General features: G+C 40.0%; 2 protein-coding genes across 4 annotated transcripts in view; one reads left to right on the top strand and one right to left on the bottom strand.

Annotated features, from left to right (window-relative positions):
• SNX1 (sorting nexin 1) overlaps nt 1-5022 on the bottom strand; it is a 32948-nt gene extending 27926 nt beyond the window's left edge. Inside the window, exon 1 of one of the 3 annotated variants that reach the window (XM_064485457.1) lies at nt 4990-5022. In XM_064485457.1, coding sequence (XP_064341527.1) covers nt 4990-5004 — 15 coding nt within the window. In that variant the 5' untranslated portion in view covers nt 5005-5022. Of the gene's footprint in view, nt 1-2886; nt 2923-3286; nt 3486-4989 lie in introns of those variants that run through there. The other 2 variants (XM_010993532.3, XM_064485456.1) reach the window with 2 other exon arrangements.
• Nucleotides 5023-5218: 196 nt separating this feature from the next.
• Nucleotides 5219-17028, top strand: CIAO2A (cytosolic iron-sulfur assembly component 2A). Its single transcript, XM_010993529.3, has 5 exons — nt 5219-5538; nt 9285-9449; nt 13943-13992; nt 15829-15874; nt 16581-17028. Exons 1-5 carry the CDS (start codon nt 5415-5417, stop codon nt 16676-16678), a joined length of 483 nt encoding a protein of 160 aa, XP_010991831.1. The 5' UTR covers nt 5219-5414; the 3' UTR covers nt 16679-17028.
• The last annotated feature ends 683 nt before the right edge of the window (nt 17029-17711 follow it).

Below are 17711 nucleotides of genomic sequence, written 5' to 3'. Positions count from 1 at the left end.
GAAAAAAAAATCTAATTGGTGTAACATGTCATCAAAAGAAGTTACCAGATTTGGCCAAAATCTGAACTGAGGATATCATGTACCTATGTTTTCCTCCTTCTTCTCAGTATAAGAACAGCCACCACAGTTCTCTTTTATCCAGAGGACAAATCTAATGGTGGTCCTGTCATACTGCTAAAAAGAGATGGGCATATAAAAACTTCTGGGAAGGCATATAAAGAACTTGCTTCAATTCTGTCATTCAGGTTTAGACATATGCAAATAAGACCAGTGAAATCAAATGAGATATAAAAATTTGTATGCTATTTAGTCTTTTTAACATAACACTTTCAAGAATTAGGGAGAACCAAAAGAATGGCTCCAATTTAGTCTCTCCTCCTATTGAGGGCAAAATTAATCTTATTCTAGAATTAAGTAAATTTTAACTAAAAAGATATATATCAGGATTTATATCCAATCAAAGATTCAGATAATATATTTAGAATTTTAGACCTTTTTATTCATAGTCCTCAAAATAAGAGGCAGAAAGAAGATAAGGTCTTAAGTATTCTTAAGAATCAGAACTTCCACAAGCTGGTTTTCAGTTTTAAGGCAATGATTTCAGACTTGTTATAATAATTCTTTTAACTCCAGTCTATCCCATTCAAATAACTGGTTTGTAGATTTTAAGATGCATATTATGGGCTGCTCTTTCAACTATAAATCAAGTCATATTTTTATTACTGTATTAAGAAAGCCTCTTGGGCTCTAAAAGAGAGCAGATGGGATGATTAACAGCAGCAGCTGTTACATCAATGTCCAGGAAATTACTTGCATACCATAAATGAGTTTTAAATCTTACATGCCTCAGCTTCTCAATTCTTGACTACCCCTCTCCTTGCCTCCAATATGCAACAAAACACAGTATAAAGATAAACTTAAATTAGTAAGATGCCATTGAAATCATTAAGTGCCTACTTTGATGGCTTTTATCTAATGAAATCAATCTTACTATCAGTTTGATTTTGATAAACCATATTAACCATTTTTAGGGTTAATTAACTTTCCTAACCTATTATTCGATTTGTGGGTTTTTTGATCCTTAGAGTTTTGGGGGGAGGTAATTAGATTTGTTTTTTAATTTATTTTTTTTAATGGAGGCACTGGGAATTGAACCCAGGACCTACTGCATGCTAAGCACTTGCTCTACGCCTGAGCTATACCCTCCCACATCCCTTGATTCTTACAGTAATTCTAGTTTACAAAAGTTCTAAGTGTTTTACAGGTATTCTAATTTAATCCTCAGAATAATGGTGGAGGTAAATACCATTATTATTCACATTTTACAGGTGAGGAAATTGTACAGAGTAATTAAGTACATTGCCCAAGGTTAAGCCAGCACCTAACAGAGTCTAGATTTAAATCAGCCTTCAAAACCCACTTTCTTAGTTACTTTATATTTCAATCTTGTTCCTTAAGCTACTGAAGCACTGCAATCCCTTATCTTACACAGGCTTACAACTAAAGCATTTATTGGAATATCATTTGTATTAATGCCTATTTAACAAGAAATTCACAGCCTGATTAGTAAGGAATCTTAAGATCTTGGCTTCCTGAAGATGAACATCAGGACAGGTTGCCAAAAAAAGTGGTTTACAGGTGATATTTTAGTTCTCTCACCAACTCAATTTTCCTGGATCAAAATCTAAATAAAAATAATTTGGCTTTCTGGGGTAGAACAAGTTTATTGTGACCCCTTCTTCCTCCCTTTAGCTGAAATTGGGCAAAGTATTTTCACTGTCTTGTAAGAGAGAGAGAGAAGTATTGAGGCCTCTGTAAGAGAGAGAGAGAAGTATTGAGGCCTCTGGGAAGTAATCTGGTGATGTCAATCAAGTCACAATCTCTTGAACTTATTTAGAGAAGTCTAGAAAATAACTCCTTAACCTTCCAGAGTCCTTTTTGGAAAATAAATCAACATTTGCCTATGTGATCAATCACTTTCAAAGCGAGAGTCTCTATTTTCAGATGCTGAGTCTGAGTATCTACCTTCCCAGCAGTTATCAACAATAGCTGTTCTCCAAGGCTTATGAGAAAGTTACTAAAGTAATTGACTAAAGATTTGTTTTAACCGGGATACAGAAAGACTAAATTAGCAGCAAGAGTTATTTCTCAAAATTATAGACTTCATTGGACAGTTTGAGCTGTTATATTAGCATCAGCAAGTACTCTCTGAGCTGGGATCATGGACTTAACTCCTACATACAGTACAGGGAAAATTCTAATCGATGTCACAGAAGCTACTGCCAAGAAACTTAACCTTTTTCTAACATAAACAGACCAGCCTCAAAATTCTTCAGACACATGCTTGCATAAAGAATGTTAAAGCTGTTTTATTTAGTCATTCATATACTGAGTAGCTACTATGAAGAAAAACACACCCAAGACAGAATGATACATAAATTCGGACCCAGCACTGCAGAAATTTTCAGCCTGAACTAACTACCAAGTGGTATGAGGCAGTATACTTACAAAACAGCCCCAAACACCTCCACTGGTTCCAGAACTGATAAGACTTCCACATATCACTCATAAAAATTAGTTTTCCCCAACACCTAACTCTTATTAAAAACCTGGATATTACTATGGGAAACATTTCCTCCTCACATTTACAGATTTGCTCCCACTTTGGTACTTAGGCACTTTAACACATCCCTTTAAAAGGGACAGAGCTTTCGGTCTATGTAGTGATTTATCTGGCAGGGCCTTTCTTTCAACCGATCTCTGGCAGAATTTTCCTAGAGATCAAAGGAGTCAACCTAACTCTTATAAACTAAGATTCAGAAAGGGCCTTTAGTAATTACCCGTAAGAACTGAGATAACGAAAGGATCTGTGCCCGGGTCACAAACCTGGGCCACTCCAGATAACATTATTCATCCTTGTAACAGCGAGGCGAGGGGAAGGAAAGTCCGAACCCCATCCTCTTGATCTATTAAATCAACTTGGCAGGAAGTCACCAGCAAAACAGCCCCGCGGGTTCGTGGGGTCATCACAAATGCCGGCCTCAGCGGCTCTTTGCTGTCGGGAACCTCCACGGAAAGGCCACCACACCCCTCACTCCTCACCGTCCGCTGAGCGGCCAGGAAGCCAGGCCCTACGTCTCGGTGGTCATCCAGGACCCAAGCCACGACTATTGTCACCAACGTAAGATCTCGCCAGGCCCACTATGCCCAGCCTCCCCGACCCTCGCTTAGCCTCTTCTTTCCTTTTGGGGCGCCCGTCTGCCTGCCCCGAAGGGTGCGAACTCACGGCCGCCGTGGCGCCGGTGAAAATATCCTCCCCCTCGGTATCGCTGTCCCCGGCCTCGGGTTCTGACCCCCCGGCCGCTCCCTCGGACTCCGGCTCCAGGCCGGGGAAAGGCGGAGGGAGTCTTTCCGACGCGCTACAGCCACCACCACCCGACGCCATCTTCCTCCACCCCCGGCGGAAGCCGCAACAACAACTTTATAGAGAGATAGTGCCGCGAGCAAACAGTTCCAGCCGAGCGGAGGGGGATGGCAGCTACCTACCCGCCGGGACTCGCGGGGCGGGGCCTAGGCGCTGGGGGCGGAGCGGGGCCGGCCCGCGGCTCCTGCCCAGCCAATCCGAGCGCAGAATCGCGACCCTGCGCTCTTAACCAAGGAGGCACAGCGGCAGAAGAGGAGGAGCTAGGGGCCGCTCGGGTTCGCAGGGCTCTTTGTGCGTTGGGTAGCTTTATCTAACAGGCTTCTTAAGGAGATGGACATAGAAGGCTAAAAACCTCTTCATGCCACCTACCCATGCCAAGCACAGTGGCTTCATAGAAATTCAATAAATATTTTTGATTGGAGTCTCTGAACAGATGCAGTAAAGTTTTGCCATTTATTCTTTTCACATTTAATTCATTCAAGAAATATATATTGAGCATCTACTGCGTGCCTGGCACCTGCTACGCGTTTGAGATAGAGAAATAAAAATGCTCCTGGTCCGCTAGGCGCTTGAGGAGACAGGCATGTAAATTAACAATTCAACATATTCAGTGCTATAATGTGCTGTGGGAACACAGTGAAAGAGATCATCAGTTCTGCTTGGAGAAGTCGGGAGTCCTCAAGGGAGAGGTGAGACATTAGCGTCGTAAATTTGGTCGCAAGAAAGTTAGGATCATCCTCTCAACTGCTGTGGAGTAAGTGGAGTGGAACAGATGGCAGGGGAATTATTAGACTCTGAACAAAATTTTCCTGGAACCTAAACTATTCACTGGTTGTCTGGCGGGCCTAAAGTCTAAATTAGCTAGACAAAACTTTACCTTTAACGATAAGTGGGATGTTGTCATGAGATAGTTCAGCAAGATAATCCTGACTTCCCTTTCAATTCAGATGCTATGAAACTTGGCATCAAAAACGTTTAGTTTGCTTGTAACTGCAAATCTCTCAATATCAGGGATTGGCTCCCTTACAGGTCCGTGAGCTGCTTGAGGGCAGGGGCCTCTTTGTTTCCTTTGTTTGTAGGCCAAGTCTGGCAAATTATCCAAAAAAATGTTTGAGATTTGACTGGAGGGATGGATGGATAAAACTGACATCATCAAACTTGTTGCTGGCATCCATAACAGCCACCAACTCCAGACAGCTTAAGACGTTCTTTTTAGGATGGCGATCTCCAATGTCACTATTGGATTCACTGGACACAGGGAAAGCTCTCTCTAAGTTTTCTTTGAAGGCGATTGTCAGAAATTTTTAGCGGTGGTAGGAAAGTTGTGCTGGTCTGAGTCCCTACGAGACGAGAAAACCAAAAAGGAACCGCCCCCTCCTTCCACGCCTAACTAATCTTACTACGCTCCAAAGACTACTGGTTTCACAGCAACGGAAACTCACTTCCGGCCTAACTAGGAAGTAAGAAAACCTGGGCTGGAAGCGGCCCCCTCGGAGAAATAACAGTACGAAGAGACCGTGCCCAAGCTCCTCCAGCACTAGAAATCAAGATCTCCTTTCCCCTACCTCTTCATGATTCATCTTGAGCTTATCCAGGCGCTAAGCGAGGGAGTCAGTGGTGGGTAACAGGCCGTTACCTCCTGCCCCACCTTTCCCAAGTGGAGACTACAGGTCCCAGGATGCAGCTCTCCTTCTTCCGAGGAAAACGCCCATATGTCCCAGCATGCAACGCGCCTCACGTGCCGCTAGGATGATTTTTTTTTTCTGTCCCGCCGAAACGAAGCAAAGCTTGCTGGGGCTTGTAGTCCTTGCGGTACCCTTCCCTGGGTTCTCAGTGCTGCTCCGTCTGGTCCCGCCTATTCTCTGCTCTCCTGGACCTTTAGGCTTGTCTTGGCCCATTTGAAGACCAGGAAGTTGATAAATCGCGAGGCTCGGCTGCTGAGAGACGGTGGCTCGGGTGGGACAGTCGCCAGGCATGGCGGAGCGTGAGGATGGAGCGGGTGTCGGGACTGCTCTCCTGGACGCTGAGCAGGGTCCTGTGGCTCTCGGGCCTCTTTGAGCGGGGAGCTGCCCGGCAGCCCCGCATCATGGAAGAGAAAGCGCTAGAGGTTTATGGTAATTAATTTTACCCACGGCAGCATTTGGCGGTTTACGTGGAGGCGGGGGTAACGAGGGCCTCACCTGAAGGGTGCGAATGGAATCCCGGGGTTTTGCCAGATGGCATTCGGGAGCGTGGGAAGCTTCTGCTCCGGGGTGCTAAGTCACGCGGGCATGTGGGTCTTTCAAGAACCTGGGCTCTTGCTAAACTTGGGGCAAGCCGATCCTGAAGGTCTCAGACGCTTCATTTCTCTTGCCTGCCCCACGTTCTAGTGGCCATCTCAAGACTTCTGGGCAGAGCAAGCGTCCAGGGTGCTTGGTTTGGAAGCAAAGCCGGCCTGGTTGCACTACTTGAGTCTTCTTCCTGTGCCTAGCCCCTAGACCCAAACTCCACGTCCTGCCACCGCCGAGGGCACTGCTAAATTGGGGACTGGCCCAAGGTCACAGCCACTCTCTTCTGCAGAGGCAGTAGGCACAGGTCCCTGAGAGTCTGGCTTGAACTTACGATTCCTTAGCACAGCCAAGCCCAAGCCTGGAGTGCAAAAAAGGGATACTCACATACGGTTATTTATATATTTATATTTATATTTATATTTATATTTATATTTATATTTATATATATATATATTTCCATTATTCAACCCCTGGGACCATCTTAATCATATAGATGAGGAAACAAAGGTTTAGAGTGGTTAAACAACTACTTGGAGGCCACACTGCCAGCAAGGAGAGGGCAAAAACCAAAGCCCCTGTCTTCTTGATTCCAAACTTAGTGCACTTTTCATCACTTCACAATTGCTTTATGACTTGCCTTTTTTTGGACTTACTAGTATTGCTTTTGAAAACTAAAAAGACTGGATCTAACTAATGTTCAGAGATTTCTGCTGACGAAGGGTAAAAATCTAACCGCAAGAATACAAATATGCAGGTAAGGATTATAGACCTGTAGAAAAAAGCTTGGGATGTTAAAGACCTTTGAAGCTAATCCAGTTTACCTCCTGTTAGGGGCAAGACTTAATCAACCTCAGTCAAGTGATAAATATGAGTGGAATGATCTCTGCAAAGCAGATGGACACATTCCTGTCCTGTTAGGCCTCTATCTCCAGCATCTAGGGGCAGCAGGGCACTGGAGGTGCAACTTTAGAGGAGAGATAATTCTTGTCCTCAAACTTATATTGAATTCTTAAAACTTATATGCAGTAGAAGGCCATAGACCTGTATGAGAGATACAGAAATTCAGAGGAAGGAGAGACACTAATCTCTTGGAGGATCTGGAAAGACTTTAAGGAGAAGGAGTCACTAGAGTTGGGCCTTGAAAAATTAGGAGGATCTGGACATATAAAGGGTAGAGGGCACACTAAGTGAGGACACTAGAGAAAAATTACGGAGGTGAGAAAATAACTTGTGTAGGGAATGCAGGTAGGCGGGGCTACAGGATAGGGTTTGCAGTTAACGGTGGAGGTGTGGTCAAAAATTGTTTTATGTAGGTTGGAATTGCATACTGAAAGTTTAAATATAAATGAAGAATTTACTATCAGTGCAGAGCCAGTAGAAGAATTTTAGTCAAGGGAGTAATGTGAGGAGAGCAACATTGCTTTCTTTCTTAAGAAATAAATCCAAATCACTAGAAAAGTAGAGAAGTTTAATAAGGGGTGAGATTTAATTTCAGGATTAAGTAGCATATAAACAACATAATGCAGCTTGTGTATATAAGTCTTACAGGGAAAGACCTAGGATGAGGGGGAGCAAATTCCTTTTCAAAAAACCCTCTTTCCCGGAACCCCATGTTTCACAGCCTTGTGAGAGCCTTATCCTCTTTTTCCTGCCTCTGTTTTCAAATGCTGTTTCTAATCGAGTGATAAGCCCAGAAGGTGCCGGGGAGAGGATAGTTTGATTTGTTTTTTCCCAGCCGCATTTCTGATTACCGGGGTACTCTATAAATAATAGAACAAAACCTCGGGTTTGAGAACAAAAAGCCCATTTTATGTGAACTCCCTCTGCTTCTTTCTACCTCACCATTTCTCTTTATCATTCTCGTTTTCCATCTTTTTCTACAACCTCAGAGTAAGAAGGGAATCTTTTCCTCTCCAAGGCCAACCCAGACTCCTATATCTTTGGTCTCAGTCTCTTCTGCTAATTTTACTGGCCTCCTCTTCACACCCCCCCCCCCATAAATTTTCAGTCTCTCTTCCTCTATTTGATCCTTCCCCTTGGGCTATAAAGGATACTCAAGTTCCTCTTATCCCTGTCATTGTTCTAGCTTTTTCTAAACCCACTGTCCCTTGTTTGCCCTTCCCTCTTTCCCTCCTGGAGCCCTCGGATTACATTTTCAGGTCCTACTCACTTACTCTTTTGGGAGCTGGCTTCCACCTTCACCTCACTACTGAAAATGCTTTCTTACAAGTGACCTCCTGAGTAACAGATCAAAGACCCGCTTTAGCTTTCGTTAACCTGAATTTTTCTGCAGCATTTGATGTTGTTAACCACTCCCCTCTTCCTCCTCTGCTTCTTTTTGCTTTTCTTCCTCCTTCTGATCCCTAAATTAGGTACTTCCCACAAACCTTGGGTCTTTTCCCCCTTACATTAGTGATTCTCCAACTAAGCTGCACATAAGATTAACCTGAGGAATTTTTTAAAAGTCTCAGTGACAAGGTCATACTATGAGTCAGTTAAATCAGAATTCCTGGGGGTAGGACTCCCACATCTGTTTTTGCTTTTGTTTGAAAGCATTTCTAATGATTCTGCTGTTCAGCCAAGGTTGCAAACTACTGGTCTTCTTACTGTTCTTTGTGAATCCCATGAATTCAACAACCCCTCTAGCCTTGGTTCTCTTAAACCTCATGCCACAGTTCAGTGTTTGCTGGAATGTCCCATTGGTTTGTCCCCTAAGCATCTCAGAATTATTACATATAAAATGTAATCCATTTGCTGCAGCTCCCCCCTCCCCAAATTTCTTCTTTTATTTTCTGTCCTTTTTTTTTCCCATTCTATCTTTATTCTCCCAGACACTTAAACTTAAAATCTGAGCCATTCCTTTTCTCCCTTTCCTTGTCTTCTGTATTCAAACAGGTGTTTGATTTTGTTGATTCTGCCTCTGAAATTACTTCTTCATCTGTCCCCTCCTCTCTGTTATCATGGTCAGTCATGTCCTTGTTTTTCAGCTGGTATCCTTGGCTCTGCTCCTCTGTTCTGAGTCTGCCTTCTGGTAGATGAGTTATCAGCTGACAGGGTCATGCTGTCCATGTCACTCACTTGTTCAGAACCTCTGGAGGACATCCTATTGCCTCTGGCTGGCCCTAAAAGACCCTTGATGATCAGGCCCAAACTTTTATAACTTCTTCACTTAGGCTGAGTTCCTGGTAAACTAAACTTGTTCTTTACTTTCCTTCAACTTAAATGTCAAATGTTGAAATGTTACCCATTTTTAAAGACTTGATTCAGATTCCACTTCCATGAATCCTGATACTACATTCTCCCAAACTGAAAGTTATTTCTTCCTCTTGAACTTCTGTGACACTTTCCCCGTTCTTGTATTTTCTCTGCAATTTTAGATCCAAGAAACTGGACATGATCTAATAATAATCTGAGAAAATGGTTTTCTTAAAAGGAGACTAGTCATGGAAATTTCCTTCAGAAATCTGGGGAGTGGCTGTACTCTTTGCTCAAACAAAAAGAAGTCAGTGTTTGGATTAGGACTGGCAAAATGATTTGTATTCAGTATATTCATGTTTTAACATAAAACCTTGTCTCTGACGATTCTTTAGATTTGATTCGAACTATCCGGGACCCAGAGAAGCCCAATACTTTAGAAGAACTGGAAGTGGTGACGGAAAGTTGTGTAGAGGTTCAGGAGAGAAATGAAGATGACTATTTGGTTATTATCAGGTTCACGCCAACAGTACCTCATTGCTCTTTGGCAACTCTTATTGGTAAGACTTTATATCCATATATATTATAATTAAAAAATTTTTAAAAACCATTTTATTTATTTAACTTTGGGGAGGGTATCTTTGATGATTTTTTTTTTTAAATGGAGATACTGGGGATGGAACCCAGGACCTTGTGCATGCTAAGCATGTGTGCTGTTTTTTAATTTTAAATTATTCTAGATGATACTGACCCACAATGACAATTAGCATCATGTGTCACACTTTATGGTTTAATAGTTTCTGTAGTTCTCACGATTAGCTTGTGAGAAAGTTAATATTATCTTAATTTTATAGATGAGGAACCTAAGGCTCAGAGACTTTAAGTGACTTGCTCAGAATCATATAGCCAGGAAATCGTGAAGCTAAGGCTCCAGCCCAGCTCTCCTGACTTTAAGTGTGTGTCTCCTTTAGTTGCACCCTGCTGCTTCTTTAAGGTGTCCATGCTTACAGTCAGTGGAGGCTGAGTGCAGGCCAGCTCCTCTCCTCAGTCCTGGAGACTGGGATGGGTGTTGTCACACTAGCACTCTGCCCTCATCATCTTCTCCTTTTAGGTACTCTGGCATGGGCAGAAGTCCTGGTGGGAGGGTATTTTTTTAGGTAGTTTTCTTTTTGAGAGGCTGCATTCCCAATATGTTGGATTAGTTAGCAGTAAGATATACAGTAGGTATGTTTTGAATATACACTTTGTTAAAAAAAAGACACAGAAAGTTTATTTCAAGCCAAATGTTTATCAGTAGATCAATTAAATAATCAATGATAGTGTATATTAACAATAGAGTAGTATGCAGCTATGAAAAAGAATGAAGGAAGCTCTCCTTGTACTAATATGGAAATATTTCTGTGACATACAAATAATATTGCTATATTTGTGTAAAGAAAGGCAAAAATATACATTTATATTTGATGGCATATCATGAAGAAAACATAAGAAATGAGGGGGTGGGCATTAGTGATGGTGGGAGCTGGTCAGATGGGGGACAAGGTGGGAGGGAGACTTTACTGTATACCTTTTTATATTTTTAAGTTTTTGAACATTGGGAATACTATCTATTTAAATATAGACAAGTTTATAAAGAAGATTGAAAAGGTATATATTTGATTATTGTTCTGCTACTATTGTGATTTCCGTCTTTCTCTTCTCACTTGTTGGACCTGGAATCCCTCCATAAGTGGTTTCCAGCGTATGGGCCACATCTTGAGGGACTAGAGTGTCTGTGAATCCATAGATACTGTCATGGTTATAAAATTCCAATGTTAGAAAAAACATTTTTGAATGCATATTTATTTTTTTGTCATTGGACATTTTCTGAATCAACAGATATTGAAAGTACTGCTGCTATCCTGATGTGAAGGGCATGTCTTAAAATACTTTGGTATATAAGTCCTTAAATAGAAGGACCATTACCTGTCTTTAAGAGCCTATAGCAAGCTGATTTATCAAAAAGTAATATTTATTTTCTTTTTTTAATTAATAAAAGTAACAATATTTGCTGGCAATAATTTTGAAACTCCACAAAAGTGTAAAGAAAATTTTAAAGAGTTGCCACAAGAATATGTGCTCTTAAAAAAAAAAAAAAGAGAATATGTGCTCTAGGCTAAAATTCCAGCTCTATCAGCTCTGTCCCTCTATGGCTTTGGGCAAGTTACTTAATCTTTCTGAGCCTGTTTCCTTATCTGTAAAATAGTGATAATATGAGTAACTGCAGAGTTGTAAGGATTAAGTAATAGAAAGCATGAAATAGATGAGGTATGTTTTTTATTTCTCCTTAGATATTATTCTTTATTATATGGTCATATACTGGGGGGAGGGTATAGCTCAGGTGGTAGAGCGCATGCTTAGCATGCATGAGGTCCTGAGTTCAAACCCCGGCATCTCCTTTAAAAATAAATAAATCTAGTTACCTCCCTCCCCAAATTAAAAATAATTAAGTAATACAAACATAAATAAATAAAATATTATATGGTCATATAGATTATATGCTAGTCACATTAATATGTCATCATTTTAATAACCAATTTAGATTACTTCTAGCTTTCCACAACTATAAATAATACTGTGATGAACAGCTTTGTACGTAAATATTTTTATTTATCTCTGCTTATTACTTCAGGATAAATTCCTGTAAGTGGGATTACTGGGTCATATGTTATAAATATTTTTAAATCTCTAGGTACATATTAGCAAATCCTTATTTATTTATTTATTTATTTATTTATTTATTTATTTATTTATTTATTTATTTATTTATTTATTTTAAATCCTTATTTAAAAGTTTATACTCTTTGACCCAGGAGTTAAGGAAATAACTCTGTAGAAAAAAATAGTAGCATGTACAAAACATTTATGGTAAATTTATAATAATGAAGCCTGGAAGAAACTGTAGTATCTGTTAATAAGGAAATGACATCAGTATCATGGAATTTCATATTTCTGTTCAAAGTGATGCATATATTCAAGGAATCAAAGTATCTGGTAAATGTATGAAAATACTTGAATGATAAGTTGAATTTGCATTTTGATGCAGTTACTGAAAAACTGTGTTTATGTGGACAAAGATTGAGAGAGCACAAGAAATAAAAATAACTGTATGTAAAGGTCCCAGGATTAGACTATGGTTGATATTTTCAGATCTGTACACTTCTTGAAAGGAATTTTGTCACTTTTTTGGCCCTTTTGATACAGGTTTCAGTTAAGACCTGTGGCTTTTTAGAGGGTAGGTTAGTGATGTATCATAGCAATCGTGTTCCATCAATGTGATGGAACACTTGATGAAGACAGCCCTCTTTCTGGCTGATGTGTTAGGAGGCATTTCCTATGAGCAGGTAGTACTAAGCAGAGAAAGGCACCTGAATAAGAGTTCCACCCTGACTACTTAGGTTGTCACCACATTGACCCTGGTGAGTAATTTGAAATCAAGGAATACTCAAGCATGTGAGTGGGTAGGGCAGAGAAATGAATTGATAATCTTTTATGTTAACTTAGACAAGAATGGCTGAAGGCAGGTGTGGTCCGATGTGTAGGGTTTAGGATTGAGAGTCTAGGTTTAGCTTCCAGCTCTACCACTTGTTAGCCACGTGATGTTGAACATATCACTTATCTTGGTTCCTGGCTGTAAAACGAAAATGATAAAACAGTAATAGCTAACATTTATTGGATACTTAATGTGTGTCACCACTGTTTTAAGCACATTGTATAACAGTTTATTTATAGTAGTCCTATTATAATACTTGTTTTACAGGTGAGGAAACTGAAGCTCAGAGAGGTTGAGTAATTCACCCAGGGTCACACAGCTAGTATGTAGTGGAGCCACTTTTGAACCCAAAGTGTCTATCTCAGTTACGCTGTCCTGCCTATCTTGAGGGTACTGAAACTCAAGAAAGTGTTCTGTGAATTGTAAAACAGTTATTATTTACTTTATGGGTAAAATACCTCCCAGCAGTGACTAGAACACATGAGGATGCTCAGATGGAACACAAGTAACAAATTAAGGAGACAATGTGGGAGCAGAGGGAGGGGAACCCTCCAGATAAGCTTTAAGGCAGATACTCTTCTTAAGGAAATTACATATTTTCTTTAGCAATCCCTAATATTTATTATGGAATTACTGTGTTCTAGACTCTAAGGTGGGCCTAGTGTCATTGTAGCTCATCTAATCCTTTCTCCTTTTCTGAAATTTTTCGTATGATTCTGTTAGAAAACCTAATGGTACCTAGAAAACCAAAAGCAAATTAATTTCATACCTCCCCCAAAGATAGGTACTCTAATAACAATTATATTTTGCTGTGTTGGGATGGTTTGGGGATTTTGTTATTGTTTATTTTAATCAAGCCAAAATACCAAGAAAATGTTTCTTATAGCAAACAAGCCCTTATGTATTAGTTGGGAGAGGAAATAAATTGCTCCAGATAAATGCCTGCAAAGCCAGAGAACTAGAAATTCACTCTGACTCTATTTTTCGAAAACTCATTACTGAAACACTTTCTCTTCATAATAAACGCAGTTGGATTTATCTTTTGTGTCTGGGGGTGCAGATTTAGTTAAAGTTATATTCCTTATTTTGTGGTGGGGGAGAAGTGGAACATTGGGCACTGAGGCTCTGTTCTAAACTGACTTTTAATTTCTCTCAAAAGTCTCAACTGGGAAAAAAAATTACTGAACTGTGACTTAGCATTGTGGTGATAAACTGAACTTCAGAGGAGCTTGTTTTAGGAAAACAACTCTATTTGTACCTTGCAGGCATAGAGGATTCCAAATTTGAGAGATTGCTTGTGGTTCTTTTTAAATGGCTCTCACTTGGTTTTAAGGATTTGCATGGCCTGGCCTGTTGTGGGCATTCAGTAAAGTTTAATGAGTGAATTTATCTAAAGTTGCTACCAAGCTGTTTTCAGGTACCATATTGTATGGAGACACCTAGAACACAGCTGTATGCTTTTTTAAGAACCAATAAGAGGAGTTAATTGGGGCTTTTTTTTTTTTTCTTTTTCCACCGCAGGGCTGTGCTTAAGAGTAAAACTTCAGCGGTGTTTACCGTTTAAACATAAGGTAAGGAGGATGTTTTAAAACAGCTTTATTGCGATTTGATTCACATGTCATACAACCATCTATTTAAAGTGTAGAATTTAATGGTATTTAGTATATTCACATTATTGTACAGCCATCACTACTACCAGTTTTGAAACATTTTCATCATCCCAGTAAAAAACCCCATACCAATAAGCAGTCACTCCCCCATTTCTCCCCAACCCTCTCCCATCCCTAGGCAACCACTAATGTACTTTTGTCTCTAGATTCGCCTATTCTGGGTGTTTCGTTTAAATGGAATCATATAACTTGTGATCTCTTAAGACTGACTTCTTTCACTTAGAATAATATTTTCAGAACCCATCCATACTTGTATCAGTATTTCATTCTTTTTATTGCCTTATACTAGTCTGTTGTGTGGCTACATCACATTTTATTTACCTGTTTTATTAGTTGATGGACATTTGGGTTGTTTCCACTTTTTGTCTTTTATGAATAATGCTGCTGTAAAACATTTGTGTGCGAGTGTTTGTGTGGGCGTATGTTTTCATTTCTTTTCTACCTTTGAGTGGATTTGCTGGATCCTATGGTAACTCTGTATTTAATCTTTTAAGGAACTGCCAATCTGTTTTCCACAACCACTTCACCTTCTTACTCTCCCACCAGCAGTGTGTGAGGGTTCTGATTTCTCCACGTCTTTGCCAACTCTTACTACGATTCTCTGTCTTTTTCATTATAACCATCCCCAGGGTGTGTGAGGTGACATGTCATTGGTTTTGAGTCTTCCACGCACCAAACCAACTGTTTAGTGTCCCTGAGGTACAGTTTGCATAGGAACAGCGGAGTAAATACTTGACTTTTCTCCTTTATTGACCATTTTTCAGAATAACGAGTCATACATAATTTTAAATGAGTATAGAGTGACTTTACGCCTGTTACTTTGTTACTTAGAATAAGAGGTAGTATTGCACCACAAGGAGAGTTCATATGGTGTTTTGTCTTTTAAAGAAGAGAGGACTGGGTGATCTCTAAGGGCTCTTTTAGCCATAATAGGCTGTGATTTTTTTTTCCCTGATGAAGAACATTTATCTCAGTAGTAAAGAAGTGTATGAGAATTAGAGGATATGTTCCAGTGTTCTCTGAAGAGTCGACCTATAGCGTGACTTATTTTCCACAAGATTTGCAACAATTTTGTGGGTTTATCTCAGAAGCTCTTATTCTTGGAGGTTCACTAATTTGAGGGAGTTAATGCAGCAGGGCCAGGAGGGATAGCTTAACCAATATTGTACTAGAGAATAAATTTATCAAGATAATAATAGATGAGAAAAGGAGGATACTGAAGACTGTATATTGTGATCCCATTTTTGTAAAGGAAGCAATAAAAAGAAACTTCCAACATTGGGGGTTGCGTGGGTGTGGGTGTGAAATCTGTTAGATTATGTGGGTACAGAGGAAAATAAAGAAGAAACTACCCTGGGTTATTAATGTGGCTTTCTTGTGGGGTGGGGCAGGGAGGAAGTTTAGATACTGATGTGGGAGGAGGAGGTACAGAGGAGAGATATCCATGAAGGAAACATGTATGAGATCTCACACGTGTAAAATTGTATGTTTGTATTCATAAAAAAGTAATTAATGGGAATCCCCCCTGCAGGCCTTCCCCAGATGACCAAAATGAAAAATCCTACTAGTTTCATCCCTTGTTTTAGAGAGGAACGTACAGATTGATCCTCAAAGTCTTTGATGTTGGAAACAGGACTTCGGCTTTCGTCCTTAGACTCTTGAGTCCGTTGTTCATTCCTACTCACCCATCATCTTAGAATGCTCTGAATGTTTTGCTTTCAATTTACTTTTTCCTAGTTGGAAATCTACATTTCTGAAGGAACTCACTCAACTGAGGAAGACAGTAAGTGAATTTTGAACCATTATTAGAAAACAGCTTCAGATAGTACTGTATCTTGGATGCCAGGTCATTCTGCCAGCCGAGTATCTACTGAGTCATTTGCAAAAAAGTTAAAAAATCAGTTATTAGTTCTTCCTTGAGATGGGGAAACCTGGGCATATCAAGGACGAAATTTTTTCAGTGGGGCTCTGGGTGAACTAGAGTTAGGCCCTGTGGATACTGACTGGTTTAGGCCAGTGGCTACACATCTGTAAAGAATATCCAGCTCCAGGAGCCTCGACTTACAAGCTCTAAAGAGACCTTGATTCTTTTCTTTGGTGGCAGGACAGAGAGCTGTGTACTTGAAATTGAAATCAAAGATCTAGCGAGTAAAGCTTTAGGGAATCTTGGCAGAGGTGTTGTCTTTCTGGGTTAATGTATTAAAATGGGGGAAGAGGACCCTTTTTGTATAAAGGATCTCTGGCCAACAGGGAGAAATAAGGCAGCAGCCATTTAGAAATAGCAGAGGTGGGGTTCAGGAAAAGCAAAAGTGGAATCATTGGTTTTTTTTTTTCTCTTTAAGTCTCCCTTTCAGAACTTATGGATAATTAGTGAAAACCAGCTTTAAGTTCTCAAGGAGTTAAATTCTGTTTTAACAGGCTGATAAAAAATACTGTCTGTTGCTGTATATTGACACAGTTCTGCTAACTTTTGCCTGTGTGTTTTGCAGTCAACAAGCAGATAAATGACAAAGAGCGAGTGGCAGCTGCAATGGAGAACCCCAATTTACGGGAAATCGTGGAACAGTGTGTCCTTGAACCTGACTAATCACTGTTTCAAGAGCCACTGAACTGTAATCATTTGATATATTTGGTTAAACTCTTTGTAAAGGTGATTTGTACCTCAAAGCATTTTTTTTTTAAAGGATGATTTCCAAGCAAGATTTAATTACAAGGTAGTACCTAGTTTGTTCAGTGTATAACATTCTCAGGATTTGTAACGCTTAAATGATCAGAGAGAAAAATATTTTCTAGTTATTATGTGTAAGATGAGTTGCTATTTTTCTGATGCCCATCCTGATACAACTAATTTTCATGTCAAGTATTTACTGTGCCCAAATGTGTTCACTTTCAATCATTACTCTGTAAAATAAATAAAACAGAGATGATTCTTATACACACCTTGAAATGTTTTTATTGAATTGTAAATTTCAGTGTAAATGTCAGTACTAAAAGATATTTCCAAAGCTTTATTTTCCGATTATTATGTAGAAACAGAGACAGGAGAACTAAAAAGAACCCTTAAGATCAGGCCTAGGTCCTGCCTTCCTTCAAGAAGAGTCCTGGACCCATTTATAGATAAGGAACAAATGTGGAGAGGCCAGATGACATATGTAATTCTGAAGATCAAGAAGTCACCAAAGAAATTTTGATTAAACCAATCTAAATTTCTGGTCTCCTTCTTTACTTGGACTTTGTTCAAGTTTGTTTTAGGGATAAGGGTCATTTGAAGCGTAGTAGGTTGTGGTAGGAAGCCTCCAAAACAGCCCCCACGGTCCTTGATTCCTGGTATTCATGCCCTTGAATAGTTGCATCCATATGGAACCAGAGCTGGTTGCCATGACTAATAAAGAATTAGAAGTGACAGTGTGTAGCTTCTGAGGCTAGATCATAAAAGATACTGCTGCTTTCACCTTGACCTCTTGAGTAGCTCATTCTGTGAGAATCCAGCTGCTATGTCATGAGAACACTCAAGCAGCCCCATGGAGACTTCCACATGGAGAGGAATGGAGGCCTTCCACCGCCAACGAGCACCAATTGCAAACCATATAAGTGGACCATGTTGGAAGCCATCCTCCAGC

The sequence above is a fragment of the Camelus dromedarius genome, chromosome 5 (assembly GCF_036321535.1).
Source record: "Camelus dromedarius isolate mCamDro1 chromosome 5, mCamDro1.pat, whole genome shotgun sequence".
NCBI classification, from domain to species: Eukaryota; Metazoa; Chordata; class Mammalia; order Artiodactyla; family Camelidae; genus Camelus; species Camelus dromedarius.
The sequence above is the reverse complement of the archived record's forward strand: the minus strand, read 5'-3'. Positions and strand labels throughout refer to the sequence as shown.

Coding starts and splice junctions, on each gene's coding strand:
- CIAO2A (XM_010993529.3), top strand. CDS start 5,415: ATGGAGCGGGTGTCGGGACTGCTCTCCTGGACGCTGAGCAGGGTCCTG. Junction 5,539..9,284: donor GAAAGCGCTAGAGGTTTATG/GTAATTAATTTT, acceptor ACGATTCTTTAG/ATTTGATTCGAACTATCCGG. Junction 9,450..13,942: donor CTCTTTGGCAACTCTTATTG/GTAAGACTTTAT, acceptor TTTCCACCGCAG/GGCTGTGCTTAAGAGTAAAA.